The sequence below is a fragment of the Camelus dromedarius genome, chromosome 27, assembly GCF_036321535.1.
Source record: "Camelus dromedarius isolate mCamDro1 chromosome 27, mCamDro1.pat, whole genome shotgun sequence".
NCBI lineage: Eukaryota > Metazoa > Chordata > Mammalia > Artiodactyla > Camelidae > Camelus > Camelus dromedarius.
In genome coordinates, this window is record NC_087462.1 from 19490284 (window position 1) to 19509743 (window position 19460).

The 19460-nt window shown below is 37.7% G+C and overlaps 1 protein-coding gene across 2 annotated transcripts; it reads left to right on the forward strand.

Moving 5' to 3' along the window:
- Positions 1-639: 639 nt before the first annotated feature.
- On the forward strand, positions 640-13064 carry NPM1 (nucleophosmin 1). 2 transcript variants are annotated; one of them, XM_010980429.3, is made up of 11 exons: positions 640-818; positions 2673-2752; positions 3328-3447; positions 3802-3895; positions 4231-4337; positions 4438-4502; positions 6148-6205; positions 6564-6647; positions 7490-7591; positions 9793-9867; positions 12707-13064. In XM_010980429.3, exons 1-11 carry the CDS (start codon positions 761-763, stop codon positions 12743-12745), a joined length of 882 nt encoding a protein of 293 aa, XP_010978731.1. In that variant the 5' UTR covers positions 640-760; the 3' UTR covers positions 12746-13064. The 2 variants fall into 2 exon arrangements, with proteins under 2 accessions (XP_010978731.1, XP_010978733.1); XM_010980431.3 differs by lacking the exons at positions 9793-9867; positions 12707-13064 and adding an exon at positions 8593-8938 and having other exon boundaries at positions 643-818.
- The last annotated feature ends 6396 nt before the right edge of the window (positions 13065-19460 follow it).

Genomic DNA, 19460 nt, shown 5'->3' on the forward strand with positions numbered 1-19460 from the left:
TCGGAGATGTTTCTTCAGAAAGGACAGAGCTATAAAAACACAGCTGAATAAGTCTGGCCAGCAGCTACATCTTTTCTCCTCAACAAACGGAAATCCCTAGTCCACTCTGGCTCCTCAAGCTTTAACTTTGGGAAAATAATGAACTCTGCGCCCAGGCCTTCAGGCAAGTCAGAAAACCTGAAGTGGTTATGCTTGTTTCGAGGTCCGCGAGGCAGAGGATGGAGAAAGGTGAACAGAGCTGCTCTCTGGCTCACTTAACAATCGGCTCGCCCTCCACAGCTAAAAAGCTAAGAGTTACCGTCGCCATTTTGCAGGGTGGGCTGAGCAGGCTCCTGGCGCGAGGCCCGGACGCCAAAGCGGGAGAAGACGTGGACGGCTTGGAAGGGGGAGGAACGCGCGCTACCCTGGGGCAGCACGCGTGCGCACGGCGGCGGCGGCGGGTGGGTGGGGCTAAGGTACGAGTGCGCGTGCTCGGTGGGAGCCCATGAAGTACCTGGAGGAGGTGGGGGGCGAAGTAGAAAGGAGTGAGGTTGAAGAGCGCTTGCGCGGGAGGGCGACCGTGAGGGGAGGGGGGCTCCCGAGCACGCGCGCGGAGACGGGACTTGATGAGTTCTCGCGAGATCTCCACGGTGCTATATATGTGCGCAGGGAGCCCGCGTCCTTTCCCTGGTGCGATTCCGTCCTGCGCGGCTGTTCTCCGGAACAGTGGTGGTTTATCTCCGTCCGTCTTCTCTCCCACCTAAGTGCGTGCCACCAACTCATGGAAGATTCGATGGACATGGACATGAGCCCCCTGAGGCCTCAGAACTACCTTTTCGGTAACTGCTAGGGGGTGGAGGAGGCCGAGCAGGGCCTGTTGGTTTTGAGGTGGTGGTGGGGGGGTCCCACCGAGGCTTGGGCTGGTGGAGAAAGCTAAGCAGACAGGTGGCTCGAGGGAGTGGGAAGCGAGCTGCCAGCGTCTTGAAATCTAAGGATGGGGAGCCGGCGGGGAGGAGGGGCGGCTTGAAGCCTGGGGCGTGAGCGGTCGGAGGCCCAGGGCCTGAGGTAACGTGGAACCGGCGGACTGAGGGTTCGGCGTTGCCTGAGGCACACGGTAGAACTCCAGGCACAATTATTTTCTGAGGTGTGAGTCGGTAGGCTTCTGATGCCGGGTTCCGCGTTGGTGGTCCATGAGGTTGTGTGGGTTCGAGATATGAAGCTTGGCCCTCCTTTCTGGAGGAGAGTATGGATAGCGCCTGGCGTTGTCCTGCGGCCCTCAGGCCTCAGGGTCGGGCGCTCTCGGGCCGAGACTCGGCTTCAGTGCCTCGGCGGGTTACGGGGGGAGGGGAGGCGCGGCCCGGCGTGAGGAGGCCGCAACCGCTGGGAGCACGTGGTTGCCACGTGGTTGGGGGAAGGAGGGGGTGTGGGCGCTACATCCGGGGCTCACTGGTGTCTTGTCACCCCCGAGCCTGGGGGTCCTGGGGCTTAATTGAGGCTGTTGGGCGGGAAATGTTAGGAGAGTTGGTAGGCAGCGCCAGGATGCTGGAGGTCTTTGTTCAGTGCTAACCATCTCTGCCGGTAGTTCTCGTTTAGAGTCTTTTTTTTTTTAATCGTCGCGCCCACTTTGCAGATGACGATACTGATGCTCAGGGGAAAGTGACTTAACGAAGGTTGCACTTGTAGGGAGAAATTAGACCTAACCCCATCACCCTTGGCTCCACAATAAATGATTTTGTCGGGGAGGAAGACTTGCGGAGGCAGCTTTCTGTTAAAGGTGTCGTTGTATATAGAGAGAGGTTTTGGGGTTTCCCCCTCAGGCACCATGCTAAGAGGCCTGCGTTGGTTTTTCAGTCTCACTATACTTAATTTTTGAAGCCATTTCTTTGTGCCAGATAAGCTTTGAATTAAGTGCAAGCCCTGCACCCAATTTTTTCTTTATATACCATACTGAGATTAGTTAATTGAGCAATAACATTTGAGCATCTATTCTAGTAACTATCAGATGGCAATTAAGTGGGATTATTTAAGTTAAGTTTAATTCTGATAGTATTTAAAACAATTTGCCTGTTGTGAATGGTAGTAACATGCAGTATACACTAGGCTTTTCTTATTATTAGTTTTGAAAAGTTGGAGTTTCTGATGAATTTATATGATAATTTCTGTTAACTCTTTGTATTGGGAATATTCCTAGGCTATCTCTGTTCCTGCCTTAAAACAATTTCCGAACAGAATTTAATATATATCATTTCTTTTACTTCAAAGATGGAATGTTGACCTCTGTAACGTGTTTTTGTTTTTTGACGTTTGTAGTTTTTCTGTTGTAGATATAAGCTGTTGATGTAGATGTTTACTTTTAGTGGGAGTTTTGGTAGGTAATACTGGGATTCTATCAACATTGTAGTTTAGGTTTGGTTTCAGTTCGTTTTACTAAGTATTTGAGCCTGTTTTTACCTGAGAATAGTAGTGTAGTTGAGGATAAAATAGTACATTGGGAAAGTGGAATTTATAAAGCTCTGTATGGATGTTATTTGGTGTTTATGAACTTCTGTGTTTAAGAAATCCAGAGAGGTACTTTTGCCTTGCCTTTTGGTAGAATAGTAAAAACTAGTTCAGAAGTTAACTTTTTGGTTACCAGCACTGAAGTTTTGTGTTATTTTCTCTTTATTATAGTTGGTTTTTTTCTTCATTTACAGGTTGTGAACTAAAGGCCGACAAAGATTATCACTTTAAGGTGGATAATGATGAAAATGAGCACCAATTATCTTTAAGAACGGTACTTAAAACTTTTCAAAATAAACTATATCTCTTGTTTTGAACCTCTTAGTTCCTATTTGTATGGCCTAGTATTTATTTTATAATAATATTTTTATAACTTAATATTGTATATACCTAATTTTCTTTATGTGATACAAAGCTTGGCATCTTTACCACTCATTTGGTAATTTTAATGAAAGTCCAGTCACACTATGTTCAGCTTTTTTTATGTACTTTCCTTCAGTTATAAAGCCTTTGAGGGTAGTGATAAATAAAAATCTACTTGTTCCCCACAGACACTAGGCTTTATCCTACTACTCAACCTTTAGGTGGCCAATAAATGTTAGGTAATTTATACTATGAACAGGTGATGACATAAATATTTATGTCATCAAATGTATTTTTATTCAGATTTCCTGAATATGAGGAATTGTCGCAGTCACATAAAACTTGAAGACAACATTGTGCTCAAATCAGTTTTTTATCGGTAATAATGAAAGGTTTATAGCTGTCCTGCTTTTTAAAAAACAACTAATTGGGGGGCATTGTAAAATAGTGGAAGCTCAAGTTGAATTACTGTTTTTCTATTCACAGGTCAGTTTAGGGGCTGGTGCAAAGGATGAATTGCACATTGTTGAAGCAGAGGCAATGAATTACGAAGGCAGTCCAATTAAAGTAACACTGGCGACTTTGAAAATGTCTGTACAGCCAACAGTAAGGACACTTTCATACTTTGGATTTTATGTCAAAGTCTAATTTTGTTAATTGTTAATTAAGGTGGGTGTCATTTAGATTACACCAAGGAAATAAAATTTGGTTTGGTTTTTCTAGTAGTCACTTGTTGCATCTTCTGTCACTATGGGTTGACTGATCAACTCCTGAACATGGTGGTAGCTGCTTGTTTATCAGAGGTGGAAAAACAAGTTCACTAGGTTATTTGGCTGATGAGTTTTCTTGTTCAGAGACATTTTAAAATTATGAACAGGTTTTTTACCAAACTTAACCTTTTATTTTCTTCACAATATTTAGTGATTTAAAAATTTTTTTCTTTTTTTTTTTTTTTTTCAGGTTTCTCTTGGGGGCTTTGAAATAACACCACCTGTGGTCTTACGGTTGAAGTGTGGTTCAGGGCCTGTGCATATTAGTGGACAGCACTTAGTAGGTATGTTACTTTTATGTGTTATGCTGTTTATTCTTCATGCAGTTGCTCTGTTCCCAATTTGTACTTTATAAAATATGCTTAGTTCTAGTACAACTGTCTGTAATAGATTAAAATGGGCATCTAGTAAATTATAACTAAAAAAGCTGGGTGTTTTGCATGTAAAACCTAGTATTAGCTCCCAAAATTCTTCTCAAAAATTTTTGTTTTCTATTTTCTGATTCTAATAGAATCTCAGTTTTTAAGTGCTCATCACTGTATGTTAACAATGCCCTTTTCTTCTGAGTTCTTGCTATTGGTTGAGTTTTAGTTTTGGCTGATAAAGGATTTTATTTTAGCTGTGGAGGAAGATGCAGAGTCAGAAGATGAAGAAGAGGAGGATGTGAAACTCCTAAGTATATCTGGAAAGCGTTCTGCCCCTGGAAGTGGTAGCAAGGTTCCACAGGTATAGATGTAATTTAATACCCATAACTTACTCTTGGCTTTAGTTTGGTAGTTTGGATTAGCACTTGCTTATCAATGTGTGTTCATTTTTTTTTAATAAGAAAAAAGTAAAACTTGCTGCTGATGAAGATGAAGATGATGATGACGATGACGATGATGATGACGAGTAAGTAATGTGCCCTTAGAAACCTGACATAGTTGTATGGGGCGGAGTTGCATGAAAATTATTTACCAAAATTATCTTGTGGAATTAAGTAATTTTTATTAAATGTTAGGTGAATGGTCAATGGTTGTGAGTTTTTGTTAAATGAGCTGAGTTAAAGGATGGAGTATGCAGCATTTCCCAAAACGTTTTGACTAGGTGCTTTATTTTTGAGGGAGATTTAGTAGAAAAATTACTAAATGTGCTAACAAGTTAACAAGTCTGGTGTATCTTACGCTCACAAGTCTGGTGTATCTTATGCTGAAGAGTTTGTAATAAAATGGATTGAGCAGAAAGAATCTGAATAGCTCCAGCTGTATTTTATAAGTTTTCCCTTGATTTTCTTTCCCCCCACAAAAGATTTTGGTCTGTGGTTATATGGTCCTTAGAAGAAAAGTTTCTAAAAGAGAATAGGATTTTCTTGGAGAATTTTAAATTTGGTTGTAAACAAGTTTTGATGTGTTTTTTGAACTAGGTCAGGCTATGGTGAAGTCACAGACACTGCAATAAAATGCTGTTTGTGATTAGTCTTTGCTATGTGAAGCAGTATCAACTTCATTTTTTTGATTGTGAATATCCAGTCCACATTTGTGAAAGACTTCTTTCCCTACTTTATAGTCTTCATCCTTTTGTTGAAAATAGTTACCATAAATACGGATTTATGTCTAGACTTTGCATTTCCATTCTACTGGTGTATGATCACTATTCTAATTTCTTTTGCTTTGCAGTTTTTATAGATTTCAGTTTGAAGTCACTTAATGGGAATGCTTCAACTTTGTTCTTTTTCAAGATTTCTTTTGGCTACTTTGGGTTCCTTGAATTTCAATGAATTTTAGGATCAGTTTCTATGGAGAAGCCAGCTAGGGTTCTTTTAGGGATTGGGTTAAATCTGTAGATTAATTTGGAGAGTTGCCACCCTAATATATACTGGCCCCTGAATGTGGGATATGTTTATCTTTTAAATTTCTTTCAGTAACCCCATTTTTATTTAAAAAATTAATCTTTTTAGTTATTAAAAAATTACACATTTACCATCTGAACTATTTTAAATGTTGTTTAGTAGTGTTAATTATGTTCTATTGTTAGACCTCAGATTCAACTAGTAATACTGAAAACCATAACTATTGAAGAAAAAGCCCCCATTTGCACCTCTCCCCAGCTGCTGACAACCACCAATCTTTTAGTTTCTGTAAAGACTGATTGTTTTAGATACTTGATATAAGAGGAATCATACAGGATTTGTCTTTTTGTGACTGTCTAGACTGTCTTCTTTCTCTTAGCATAATGTCCTTAAGCTTCATCTGTGTGCTGCATTTGACAGGATTTCCCTAAAGACTGAGTATTCCCTGATGTGTATATGTATGGCATTTTCCTTATTTAACTATTGATGAACATTTGGGTTGTTTCTACCTCTTGGTAATGGTGAACAATGCTGCAATGAAGATGAATGTGCAGGTATCTCTTAAAGATCATGCTTTCGGTTCTTCTGTCAACCCCCAAAATTGTGAAAGTTCTTCATGCTTTAATTGACTAAACTTGTAGGTTCCTTCACTTTTTCTAGATTTGTTGAGTGCATTGAATCAGTAATAAGGACTTATTTCTTTTGTAGTGATGATGATGATGATTTTGATGATGAGGAAGCTGAAGAAAAAGCTCCAGTAAAGAAAGTAAGATGCAGTACTTTAAAATAGTCAGAAATAGCTAATAACAAGAAATAATGGGCATTTTTTAGTGCTGTTGACTTGTTTTGTACTTAACAAAAGTTGGCTTAGGAAACGATGATCTCATAATTAAAATTGGTCCTGAGTAGTGCTGTCCTGGAAACTTGCCTAATAGTGGGGAATAATCTATTTTCTTTCTCCATGTGGGCTTCTCCCTGTTTGTTAGCCCTTTTGCAAGCTTTTGTCAGAATGATTGTTTTCATCTTAACCTGGCTGCTTTTACACAGTTTGGGGCAGTTTTATTTGCGCTGATACATCTGTTATGTAGAGGGGGGCATTGATTAAGATTAATTTCTAATTGCAGTCTATACGAGATACTCCAGCCAAAAATGCACAAAAATCAAACCAGAATGGAAAAGACTCAAAACCATCAACACCAAGATCAAAAGTAAGTGGTAACATAACGCACAAATACAGACTCCATTGAAGTTGGTAGTTTCCATAGAAGTGGAAGAATCTACTGTCTAAAATTTGGTAGGCCTTTGGAGAATACCTATAGTTGGTGTTGAAGAGCTAAAATGTGCTTGTTGGTAATCAGTGTCATAGACGGTTGACCCTTGAACAGCATAGGTTTGAACTGTATGGGTTCATTTATACATGGGCTTTTTCAAGTGGTAAATACTACAGTACTGCATATTCATAGTTGGTTGGATCTGGATGCAGAGGAACGACAGATGGGGAGGGTTAACCATAAGTTACACACAGATTGTTGACCACTTAACATTGGTTTGTGTTCAGGTTGGTGAGAGAGCTAACAGAAGGATTGTCATCGTGATATAAATAGTTGTGTTACGTATGGGTATTTGCTTATTGAAAGATATATTTATCGTATAGTGTAGAGTTTCTCAATGCTGGTTGTATATTGGGAGATTATCATTTAAATGCTATGGTTGTGGGCCCCAGGCCTCAAGCTGCATTAACTTTCTTACCTTCTGGTTTCATTTTTGAAAATACCCTTTTTACAAGAAAAAAAATACCCTTTAAGTGTAGAACTGACCTAGTGTTGAATGTAAGTGCAGGCTCAAACTATTTCCTATTACTTTTCCAAAGTAATTTAAGAACAAAAAATTATTGTTCAGACATGAATTCGTTTATAATGGCAACTTAACTGGTATATAATCGTTTTTACAAGGAAGGGTTGTAAGAATAATTTATTGAGAAAATCCAGGTAGGTTAGATCTTAAGAGCTGTGTGTACTCTTATGGTGTTGAAATTAGCCCTTTTTTCCAGGGTCAAGAATCCTTCAAAAAACAGGAAAAGACTCCTAAAACACCAAAAGGACCTAGTTCTGTAGAAGACATTAAAGCAAAAATGCAAGCAAGTATAGAAAAAGTGAGTAAAATTGTTCAAAAACTAGATTGATTTATTTCTCCCTCAAATTAAACTTTTCTGGGATTTGGGTAGAACAGGACTCTTCCTCATTTTTTATCCTACCCCTTTTGTGGTGTGAAATTTTTTTAAAAAATGGATTCCTAGTTACTTATGTTAATTCACGATCTCTGCTGATTCTTTGCGTATTTGAAGTTACATATGCTTTATTTTCAGTTACAAAAGGAATACAGCTGTTAAGATATATTCTGACCCTAGGTGTTAAAATGAGATCAATGAAAACATTTCCCTTGCCTGGTTGTATGATGCTACAGAGCCAGCAGGGGGCGTATGAGTCTTCTAAAATTGCAAACAGCTGGAAAAGTATAGTCTTTTGCTGCTTGGTGTTAGTTTTTTAAAAAAAAATTTTACTCTAGTGAGAAACATTTTCCAACAAACTGAGTCATTTGTTTGCCTTGTGCACCAAGGTGTCACCAGTCAAAACGTTTGGTAATATCTTGAATTTTTGAGTGACTAATAGGTTTACATTAATCTTCCTTTTAAGTACTAGAAATGTGAGAGGAGGATTTAGCTTTTGTCCTACTTGTTTGTTTTGGGGTGAGGGCTCCCCTTACTAGAGAACTCTATACTGGAATAATTGGTTTAGATTCCTTGAAACACATTTGAGAGAAACTTTGGGTAATATTCTTAGACCCCAGTTATTGAGAATAAATATGGTATGGTGAGGAAGTTACTGACCCCCTTTCCCGTATTTTTTTCCTGTGCTCTCTAAGTTCTACATGGCTTCAGTAGGTTTCTTTTCCTTGTGCAATTATGAATCAATTGGAAAAGTAGCATTTTAAAACCAGAATGTATTTTGCTTTAGTACTACTGTAAAACTTTTAGCCTTTGTGGTATCAGTCACTGCTCTATTTTTATCCCTTGCATACAGTGCTAAAATGACATATTTTAGGTACCCCTCCCCCCAATTTTAATATGGTCCTATCTCCTTGGTTTAATTGCAGGCACATTGAACAATCCTGGGCACTACTGGTAAATTAAGCCCAAAGATGGGGAGAGAGGAAAAGGAGAGAAATATAGTCCATACTGAGTATCATCAACAATCCAGACTGAAGTCTTCTATTTTAATACCAATCCCCTTTCCTGATTTGCCACCTGCCCACGCCCCCTTCCAGGCTGGAAGCAATCTCTTGATCTCTCTCCTAAAGCACTTTCTTTTGACTGCTGTGATTCAGTGAACCTTACACTTTGCTTTTTATTACTTGTGCATCTGCCTCACCTCTTTGACCATGTTTTAATCACCTTTGTATCTCCCTAGTTGGCTCAATAAATCTTTGAATCAAATAAGAATGTATGTGACGGTAATTTAAAAGTGTAAACTATAGTGAGGTTTATTTTCTAGGTGATAGAGGCAGTTAAGTATACCATACCTAAAGTGTTCTTGATCTTTTTAAAATACATAGAAGATTCAGGTTACAAGGAAAATAAAGTACCTTGACATTCCAAAGCAGTGATAAACATTTTGAGATCTTTGAAAATATTTGGTGACAAAATACTTTGAAAATAATTTGATGCTAATGCAATTGTTGTTTCTTCCCTGTGCCCGTAATTGAAAGGAATGCCAAATTTTAGAGTTTAATGAAATGTAATACAATTTTTCCCCCCATTTTCTTCATATACCCCCTGAATTGACTCCTAGATTAGCACTGTGCTGGACCTATGGTCTTGGTACATATTAAGTGATTTTCTTTTTCTAGCAATTTTGGTTGCTTTTATATTACATGATACTTAGAGGGGCTGTATGTTTTGTATTTAGTCCTGGGTGGTAGAGGGTGATGATAAAGCTGACTTGTTACATAATATAGTAGGCAGTCAAGTTGACATGAATGCCTAAAGAATCTCAAGCATAGCTTACAATTATTTTTTTCCAGTGACTGGGGGGGATTTGAAGCTTTGACAGACCTTATCAGTGTGAGAATACTGTGGAATACCGTTACTACATTTTTCCCTAATATGTTGCACAACAGGTCTTTCTAGGCCTAAAAAGGGATTTACTAAGTATTTTTTAAGAGTTGAAGGGGCAAGGGATGAATCACAGTGATCCGTATAATAAACAGCATGCAAATCTTTGAGGAATTTCATAAAGTTACCTCCCCAAAATAGTGTTTCTATACTTAACCTTAATAATGCTTTTGTTTCAATAGGGTGGTTCTCTTCCCAAAGTGGAAGCCAAGTTCATCAATTACGTGAAGAATTGTTTCCGGATGACTGACCAAGAGGTAACTAAATTTTCTGGGGACATGGCCAAATCCAAAATTTTTATTGTGATTTATTATAGTTATTTGTTTAGTCTTTTTAGGCATTGGCTTCTTTTAAAAGGTTACTAACCACAGGTAATACTTGACATTAAATACATGGAAACTCTTAAGAATTTAGTTGGGATAGACTGAGAAGATTAATTTTAGTACATTTTTCCCAGCTTTTGTATAGCTGGTAAATTATCTCTTGGTTACTGAATTCAGTTTTGCTTTTGGTACTGTATTGGCCATGGAAATGAGCTGTGGTTTTCTGTGCTGCTCCATTTGGCTTCTTGAGCAGTCTGGTCTTTGCTTTCTTGTGAGTTGGCAGGGATGATTTTCTCCATAGATCTTATGGGAAGCACATTTTGCTGAAATCAACCTACGTATAAAATTTGGAAGCAAGAAGCCAAATTATCATACTCAATGTATAAAGTCACCTATTAGATTTTGTGAAGAAATACCTTATTAATGGGAAGGTTTTGTCAATAGAAGAGTCATTTATTTTTACTGTCTTATTTACAGTTGACTCAGGCTGTAAAGGAAAATGTAAAAGCAGTTAACAGGGTTGCTTTGCATCATGTACATATAGGACATGCCCTTTGTATAATGGTTGTTTTCAGGACTCCCTGAATCTCCTGTATTCAGCTTTTTTCAGTAAAGAAATATATTACTTAGAGCTGTTTAGTACTTAAATCATTTAAATGGCAACACTATTTTTCTCAGTGATTTAATACTCTATACAGTTACTTGTGAGTTAGCCTTCATGGCCATAGCTGTGAGATGACCAGATTGAATCTTTTGTTCTTTTAGTTGATATTCTTTTTGTGTGTGTGTATATTTGAATCCCAAATTGCCAGTGTAAATTGGATGAATTTTCTGAGTAGTGGGCATTTAGTAAATATAAAAGTCCTTTTGAAACTACACAGTATGCAGTTGTTAATTCAGTATTGAAAATGGTGAAAAGTCAGATATAACCCAACATCTATTAACAGGGAAGCGTAAGAGGTGTATTATTTCTACAACTAATACCAAAGAAAGTGGTAAAATTTTTGACTAAGAAAATTTCAAGTGAAGATAAAGTAATAACCAAAGTTGCAAGGCCTTCCAGACAGTGTAACATCAGCCATACAGCTGAAATGATTGAACTCCCGCTGTCAGAAGTGTTTTCTGACTCCAAAACTGAAAGCATATTTTCAGGTGCCAGGATGAAATTTCTTCAATAATAAAGAATATGATAGCTCAGTTTACTGTTAGGGAGACACTAAAAACGCATCACATTTTTATAGCATAACTGCAAATGTATATGATCACAATGTATAAAATATCTTCTCGTTGCTTATACAATTTTTCTTCTGAAAAAAGTTGCTTATGAGGATATGGCCAGTAAAATATCTTCGAGATGAGACCTAGGAAGGTGTTTGCCACCCCATTCAGTATTTTATATATTACGTAGGTCAAGCAGCATCTGGTATTTTTTGCCATTGGAGTGTCATGAAATTGTTCTTTAGCATTTGTATTTAACTGAAAGATTAGAGAATGATATTTATTGACATGGTATTCATTCAGTTCCCTTGCACTTTAAATCCGATGGCTGTGTTTAACAACAGTATTTGTGAGAATTCATCTTTATTTGAAGCACTGAAATCATATTTTTTTTAAAGGCCCCTGAAGTTCTTGGTGACATTTTAAGTAATACATTGAGTAGAACCTACTTATTTCTTGTTCATAGTTTTAAATGTCTTCAGCAGTAGGATCATGTAAATTAATAGAAGAACAGTCACTGAAGTTCTCCATTGCTTTGAAGGAACTTGTTGAATCCTTTAAAGAGTTGACCAAAAAAATCAAAACTTTATCTCTTAAAGAGGCATTATTTATGAATAGGAAAAGAGACCACCAGCTTGAGATAGATAATACTGTACTTAAATGATTGTCTTTTGAAATGGCTTTTTATCACTTGAAGAATTTGGTTCTTTTACATGGATGTTACTAAATACAAGCATCAGAACAAGCAGAATGAATTACAAGTTGAAGAAGGACATAGGAATTGACAAGGGTGCTCCTTTTTTTTGTCATTAGTATTTTAAATCATTAGATTTCAAGAATGGAAAAGTAAATTAGTCATGGAAGACGGTGTTAATGTGTTTTAACAAAGCAGAAGAGCTTGTTTGAGTAATTTGGCAGAACATGTTCTATATATATGATGGTAGTGCTAGCATGTATTCTCATTAATGAATGCTCAGTGGATAAAATGAAATAACTTGGATGTGACCACTATAGAAACTGTTAAACAGTGTAAACAAAACATAGACTATAAGGGATTTTTATAAGGAAATCATGCGAAACAAGGAACCGTTGATCCCATGTCATCAGGGAAATATAATTTGAGAGGTAAAGAGATGTGTATCTTTGGTGTATCTGGTTTATTTCAGGTATATATATTTATGTGGTGCTTGTACAGGTGCATGTTTTTCTCTAAATCCTGGCAGCCCTGAAGCTGATGGCATTGAGGCAACGTTGGCCAAAGTGGTTTTGAATTCCTTAACTAAATACACCTAAGCTGTTAAATACGTATTAGTATAAAATTAGTAAAAACTCTTGCTTAGAAGAATCGCATGATTTTATGTCTGAATTGAAGTACTTGAAATTAAATTATGTTTAAGTGTAATTTTTCTTAATCAGTTAATTATCTAAAGTGAACCTTTTTGGTGTTAGATGAAAAATAGATGCATTGAACTGAACTGTACAAAGACACGTTTAATTTATTGGTGTCTATGAAGTGTTGTGGTTTTTAAACCACATTTCTTTTTTTTCTTTTCAGGCTATTCAAGATCTCTGGCAGTGGAGGAAGTCTCTTTAAGAAAATAGTTTAAACAGTTTGTTAAATTTTTCCGTCTTATTTCATTTCTGTAACAGTTGATATCTGGCTGTCCTTTTTATAACGCAGAGTGAGAACTTTCCCTACCGTGTCTGATAAATGTTGTCCAGGTTTCATTGCCAAGAATGTGTTGTCCAAAATGCCTGTTTAGTTTTTAAAAGATGGAACTCCACCCTTTGCTTGGTTTTAAGTATGTATGGAATGTTATGATAGGACATAGTAGTAGTGGTGGTCAGACAAATGGAAATGGTGGGGAGACAAAAATATACATGTGAAATAAACTCAGTATTTTAATAAAGTAGCACTGTTTCTCTTATTATTTACTCTCAATACTTTGTCAAAGAAATACATGTACATAGTTAAAAGTCTAAATAGTATCCTCAAATCTCTAAAATAGTAAATAGTTCTGCTTCTCAAGAGTTAACCAACCTATTTTTCAGAGGATTTAGTGCTTTTACCTTCCCACCTCTTGGTAACAGTTAATTATTACCAGATGTTCATCAGACCTTCCTATCAACCTGTCCTGGCCTTTTCGTTCCCAAAGAAAATCTGGCGTTTTAAACAGCCTGCAGCAGCCTTTCTCAACTAGGGTTCTTCATCTGAACCAGAACAGAATGATTTCTATTTTCTCAGTTTACCCAAAATAGTACTTAACATTTGAGATCTGTAGGGGAAGTTAATTGCATGCAATGGTTATTCGATAAATCATTGGGACCCCCATTATCTGTTTTACCAAGATTTGGTTGCATGATGGTCAGGGCTGGATTTCTATTCCTCTTGTTTTGCTGTAGTGTATCCTCCAATAGTTTCCTAATACATGGGGGGTCTTTTCTGAGTTTTTGCATATCTGAAAAGAACTTGATTTTTGACATCAAATTGTATACTGCCTTGTTGGCTGAATGTTTTTCTCAGAATTTTAAATGTGAGTCTCGGCCTAGTCCATTCCATGTTTGTGTATGCTTTTGTATATGACCAGTTTTTCTGAGAGCTAAGTAAGATTGTTTTACTGCTGGTGGTCTGGGATTTCATAATATCTTATAGTCTTGTTCTGGGCCCTTGGTGGACTGTGGATCTATTCTCCAGAGACTGTTCTTGGTCTGGGACATTGTCTTGGGAGATTTTAGCCTCCTACTTAACATTCATTCTTAGGCTGTCTGTTTGATTCTCTTGGATGGTTTTCCTTGTTCCTTTTTGTTTAAACTTAGGAAAGAGACTTCACAAGTTTGTGCTGGTTTTATTTTTTTTTAACTTCCAAATGCTCTGGTTATGTTCTCTGGGGGATGTGGTATCTAAAGTCTTAAACTTCTCATACCATGCATTGTTTACTTGTTACCCTGCCCCCAGCCTGTCTATATATTGATTGGGGGGTGGTATTTGTTGACCAGGCCCTAGTTCCAAGTATTTTAACGGAGGTCTGCAGATATTAGCCTTTTCATCTCTGAGATGGTTTTCCAAAGTAAACTTATTTTGGAGGGTGGGGGAAAATGTTGGGACAGTACTGTCTCGTCTAACCTGTTCTCAGGTGCCTCTTCTAGTCATTTACTTCAGGTTGTGGTTTTCTTCATTGATAATTGAGTTTCTTCTCTTCAGTCCATCTCTGCCCTTGTAGCTTCTTTCTTTTTATATATTTAATGGAGGCTCAGATTTGTTCTTTGTTTCACTGTAGAGTACATCCATTTTAGAGGATGTTTATGTACTGCAGATTTAAAAGATGATTACTTTAAATTGATAGGACAATCCCAAATGACTTAACCATCCTACACGTTAATTTGAAAAGTTGCTGGTGTTCAGCCACAGAGAACAACGTTAAAGTTGAGCTATCTTCCCTAGATAGTGTTTTACATTATAGTATGTGATGTAGGAGTGTGGTAAGTAAGTATTAGTATCAGTTGCTTAACGTGTTCAAAACTAGAAATACAGTGTATGCCGTATAATATCTTAAAATGTAAGTCTGAAATTTTTAGTATTTGAGTTGCTGCAAGTTAAACCTTGACTTTGGTTTAGCTGATGACACTTTTACGTAGCAGGAAACCCAAAAGGACTTGTCACCATTCTGAGGGAAAGCAATTGGTCTTACTAGTCCTGTTCTTAGCTCATTAAAAAGGGCTATAATAAGGTCCAGGTAGGGCTTGTGTGTTTTTTTGTTTTTGTTTTGTTTTTTGAAGGGTAAGAATTAAAGATTTCCCTGTGCCTCAGAAGTCACTAATAGTGCTAGTTACTAGACATCACATCAGCCAACTAAATACAGTAATCTGAAAAGTGAACTACTGCTCCTGGACTTCTGACATAGGAAATCCCTCCTTTAAAGTCACTGACTTACCTTTGTATGGTACAAACTGCTTAGTGAGATTGGCTATAGTTGGATCAATATTGGCTTAATTGCTAAAAACAAATATACTTGGGTAACCTACTATGGGGAACATTGAAATTTTTTAGTCAAAGCATTTTCAAAGTTTTCTAAGACCAATAAAAAAAGATTGCTTTTTCATTGTTCCTACTATTAATCTTGATTTATAGTGGAGGAAGCTGTAAGAAAAGCTGGTTTATTCTATTTCTGGAATTTTTAGTACATTTACCAGGAATAATACTTGGTTAAGGTGCATCTGGGGCTTAGTTGCTTGCTGATGGAATAACTTCCCTTAAGCTAGTCTGCTGAATATGAGTGTTTTCTTAATGGCTTAGTCCCTCAACAATACCATTTGTTACTCTGTAGTCATTTTCTTTAAAATCCCCACTTTATTGCCTTTAGTTTGTACCTAACTTTGAATAGTACCTGTAATGCTTTATTTTCATTTACCGATTTTCTGAATGATGGATTGATGTCTTAGCAGCCCCTGAAAGTAACTAGTTTAAGTATCCTGAACTCAGATTTTTATAGACTTGGATTTCAATCCACTGTGTTGTCTATCTTCTTTTTGGCCAGTGGAATCCCCTTCAAGCTTGCTCCTACCACCACTGACTCCAGTAAGTAGTCTTTGACTTAAACTTCTTGCTTTCTAGTGTGACAGAATGTTCCAGGTTTATCTTCATTTCTTTCTCAGTCCTAGAATTGTCCGTTTCCCTTAGGAGCTTTGGTTCCTTTTTTAAGAAGAATGGCATTTAGAGACCATAGCCTGGGTGGGAGAAATGGCCAGTAGTGAACTCAGTATTGTGTAGCTGACTTAGATGCAGATGATCGGATCAGACCCTTTGGAAAAGCAAGGGGAAAACTAAGCACTAGGAGGGCAGGGAAGCACTTGTCAGCTGTCTGGAGGAAGCTTCTCTTCATTCGATACCTTAATCACATATGGCTAGGTTATGAGTGAGGAAACCCTACAGTTACCTTCAGTCTGAACCAGAGGACAAAATCAGTTAATGAAATAAGGCCATTTGGGGAAAGCAGATCAGGCTGTCTAAATTAGTGGGTCCTGCAGATGATAGAATGAGGTTTATAGTGGTGTATAAAGCTTGCAGAGCTACTAGCTTGGCAATGAGGGGGGATTATGTTTACATGGTCTAGGGGGTGGTTTTGTTTGAAATTATCCAAGAAAAAAGATTGAGGGTCACAAAAAGTACTGACCCTATTAAAGGTTAGTGATCTGGCCTGTGTAGGTACAGGATTAAAGTTGTTTCAGAAAGTCTTAAGGCTACCTTCCAGCCATATCTTACCAAAGAGCCAGTTGCTCCTCTTCTCATGAACTTGGCAGTAGACATCCTATTTTAATGCTGTGAAAGTTCCAAGAGCTGGTTTTGAGGAAATTTTAGAGCCACATTTGTGCTAAGGGTCTTCTTATTAAACTACTTGATCCTACTGAAGGCTTTAGGCTGTTTTTGTCCTATGTTCTCAGGCTGGAAGTTCATCCTTCTGTCTCCAAAATATTCGTATCCTACAGGCTCCCTGAATTTTGTGATTCTTAAGATTAGAAAGAGGTGGAAAACAAGTGTTAGATTGTGGTGCTGTTAGTTACTTTCACTTAAGATGAGATGGGAAGAATAAACATTTAAATTCATACTGTGTCCCAAAGTTAAGGATTAATCAGCAAGCAAAACAGTTAATTGCGCTCCAGGGCTGGCATTCCATTGGACAAGCAGTCAACATACATTCTCCACTCCCCTTAAGACAGCCAGGGATTTTACATATGAGAATCTGCTTAGAAAACTGAATTTGCTAGCCGAGCTGGGAATTGAATGTAGGTGTGTCTTGACTCCAACACGAAACTAACACAGTCAGCTGGCCCCAACTACTGTACTTTTTGCCTGGACACAGCTTTTTTTTGTTGGCCTCCCAACTGCCACTGCTGCTCCCTTCCAATGTATTCTTATCACCTGCAGTACGCTTTTTAAAAAAAACTAGATTTTGACCCTTAGTGTCAAAAGTCTTTGATAAGTTGTCAAATAAATGGATATATCCACACTGTTGAATACTCTTTGGCAATAAAAAGGAGTAATACTGATAAAAAGCAACAAGGGGTGAGGATGAATCTCAAACATGCTGAGCAAAAGAAGCTAGACACAAAAGAGCACATACTACATGGTTCTGTTCATGTGAATCTGGTCCAGCAGATGAAAAGCAACTTGAGACTAGTGATAGGGGGAGGATGCTTAAGAGGTGTTTACATAAGTATAAACATTAGTCAAACTCCAAGCACACTTGAGATGAATTTAAAAACACCTTGAAGGTGCCTTTGAGAGCTGCCACCTATTAGCTTCTGACAGGTACCTATTGCCTGTTTTCACCCTCTTGCCTGTCACCTAGCCTTCACCTGCAGGGAAGTGACATCTTTTGCCTGGAATATTTCTTTGCCTGGCTGGCTCTTCCGCCTTTGGGTCTTAGCCTAAGTTTCAGTAATAGGTTTTCTCTATCCCATTGGTTTCCTTCAAGGCACTGATAAGTTTGAATTTCTCTCGGCTTATTTGCTCATTGTCCATCTTGTTTAGTAGAAGTAAGGTGCTTTTTTTTTAACGCAGGGACTGTCTTCACCTAGGGCCTGACACAATAAATAGTGACTGAACTGATGAGAAGTGACTACCAAATTAGTGACCCTTACTAAGTGCTCTATGAACGTCATTCAAATAGAGAAGTCTCATTTAAGATTCATCTGTATGGTAAATTGATAGGTTTGAAGGTATGAATGATGGGGAAAAGGAAGTTGTCATAAGTTCTTAAGGCTTTTGTGTGCACCTGGATCATGAAAAAGATGGAGTAACTTGTGGACTCAGTGGTTTCAGAAATGTATAATCACCCAGAAGAAAATAATGGTGTGATTTTTTTTTTTTTTTTTGCAAGGGGCAATGGTTGTTTTCTTTTCTCCTTGGCCATGCATTTGAAAATTCTGATGTTTTAAGTATGCTTGTACTTGTACAGAATGTATGCATACCACTTTGTTCTTTGTTTGTAAATTAACTGTTATGAACTGTACCTTTTTTATAATAAACCAAACCAACTTTCTTGAGGCTACCTTTGTAATCTCTCCTGTACGTCTTGAGCCTTGAACTTTGACCTCTGCAGCAATAAAGCAGCGTTTCTCTGACACACCTAAGATTGTTTTTTTTTTAAAGAAAAGAGTGCAGAGTTGTTACATTTTTAAGTGCTGCGTTTAAAAGATAGTTACTCAGAATTCTCTAGTTTCTGTAAGTTCTTGCAGAGTATCCCTCTGTAATTTGTGATATGCTGTGCCTTTAAGTGTACTTTTTTTTTTTCACTAATAGTTTACTGCAGCGCCTCAGCACGGTTTCTGTCTAGGTAACACATCACTATATTTTGTTTCTCAGTCATTAGGTGTGACTGAATTTCTTTTGCAGTTGTTAAAAAAATCTCAAATTTCTAAAGCTGCAGAATACAACTTTTTAAAAATAAAGAAAAAAAATGTGGTAAAGTAGGATATGGAGTCAAAAGACAGATTCTCTTCAGCAGTAAATTGAGAATGATTGTCTCCCTACTTAATGAAATGGTGAAGAAAAAAGTGGTGTGATACTAACCTGAAAACCGTAACTAGGATTATTAATAATAGCTAAAACCTTGGGAGCCTCATTGTGTGCCAGGCTGAATGATTTCATTTGGTAACTCACAACTCTTAGCTGCTGCTGTTCTTAGCCATGGTTTGCAGATGAAGAAGCAGATTCTCACTGCTGCTTTCTGGAACTTAAAGAAGTCAATGTTGGAGGCAATATTCAGATCCAGGACCTCTGACTCGAGTTTATGCTCATACTCAGAACTTCTCTTGACTGACTTTTGGGTCAATCTTATTTTGGGTGATAGTTTTATTGTGAAATCAACAAACACTATCTGAGACTTGAAAACAACTGCAAGCATTTTAGAACATAAATAATTATATACCCAGTCCATTCAAAACTAATAGAAACCAGGAATAGTATAGAATACTGGAAGTATGATCTTTAGCTGGGAGATGCTTCAAACACCCCACGTTAGCAAATAAGCCAAAACCACCTCTTGACCGATCTATCAGGTCTTTATACAGTAAGATTAAGGATGGTGGCAATGACTCAGGCCCCAAGGGGAGCATTTCTGTCCAACTCTGTCTTGTGGTTGGTCATTGCATCCTATCTTGGGATTACCAGTTCTGGTAATGAGAATGCCTAAGTAAATTCAGCCTGGTGATTCACGCAAGAACTTTCCCCATAATTCAGTACCTAGTTTTGAAAAAAATTCCTGCGCTTGTGTCCAATGCTGAAACAGAGGCTATCTGTTTAAGAGATC

Excerpts from the sequence above, each read along its gene's own strand:
- NPM1 (XM_010980429.3), top strand. The coding sequence starts at position 761 with ATGGAAGATTCGATGGACATGGACATGAGCCCCCTGAGGCCTCAGAAC. Across the intron at positions 819-2,672 it reads GCCTCAGAACTACCTTTTCG|GTTGTGAACTAAAGGCCGAC; the intron begins GTAACTGCTAGG and ends CTTCATTTACAG. Across the intron at positions 3,896-4,230 it reads TAGTGGACAGCACTTAGTAG|CTGTGGAGGAAGATGCAGAG; the intron begins GTATGTTACTTT and ends ATTTTATTTTAG.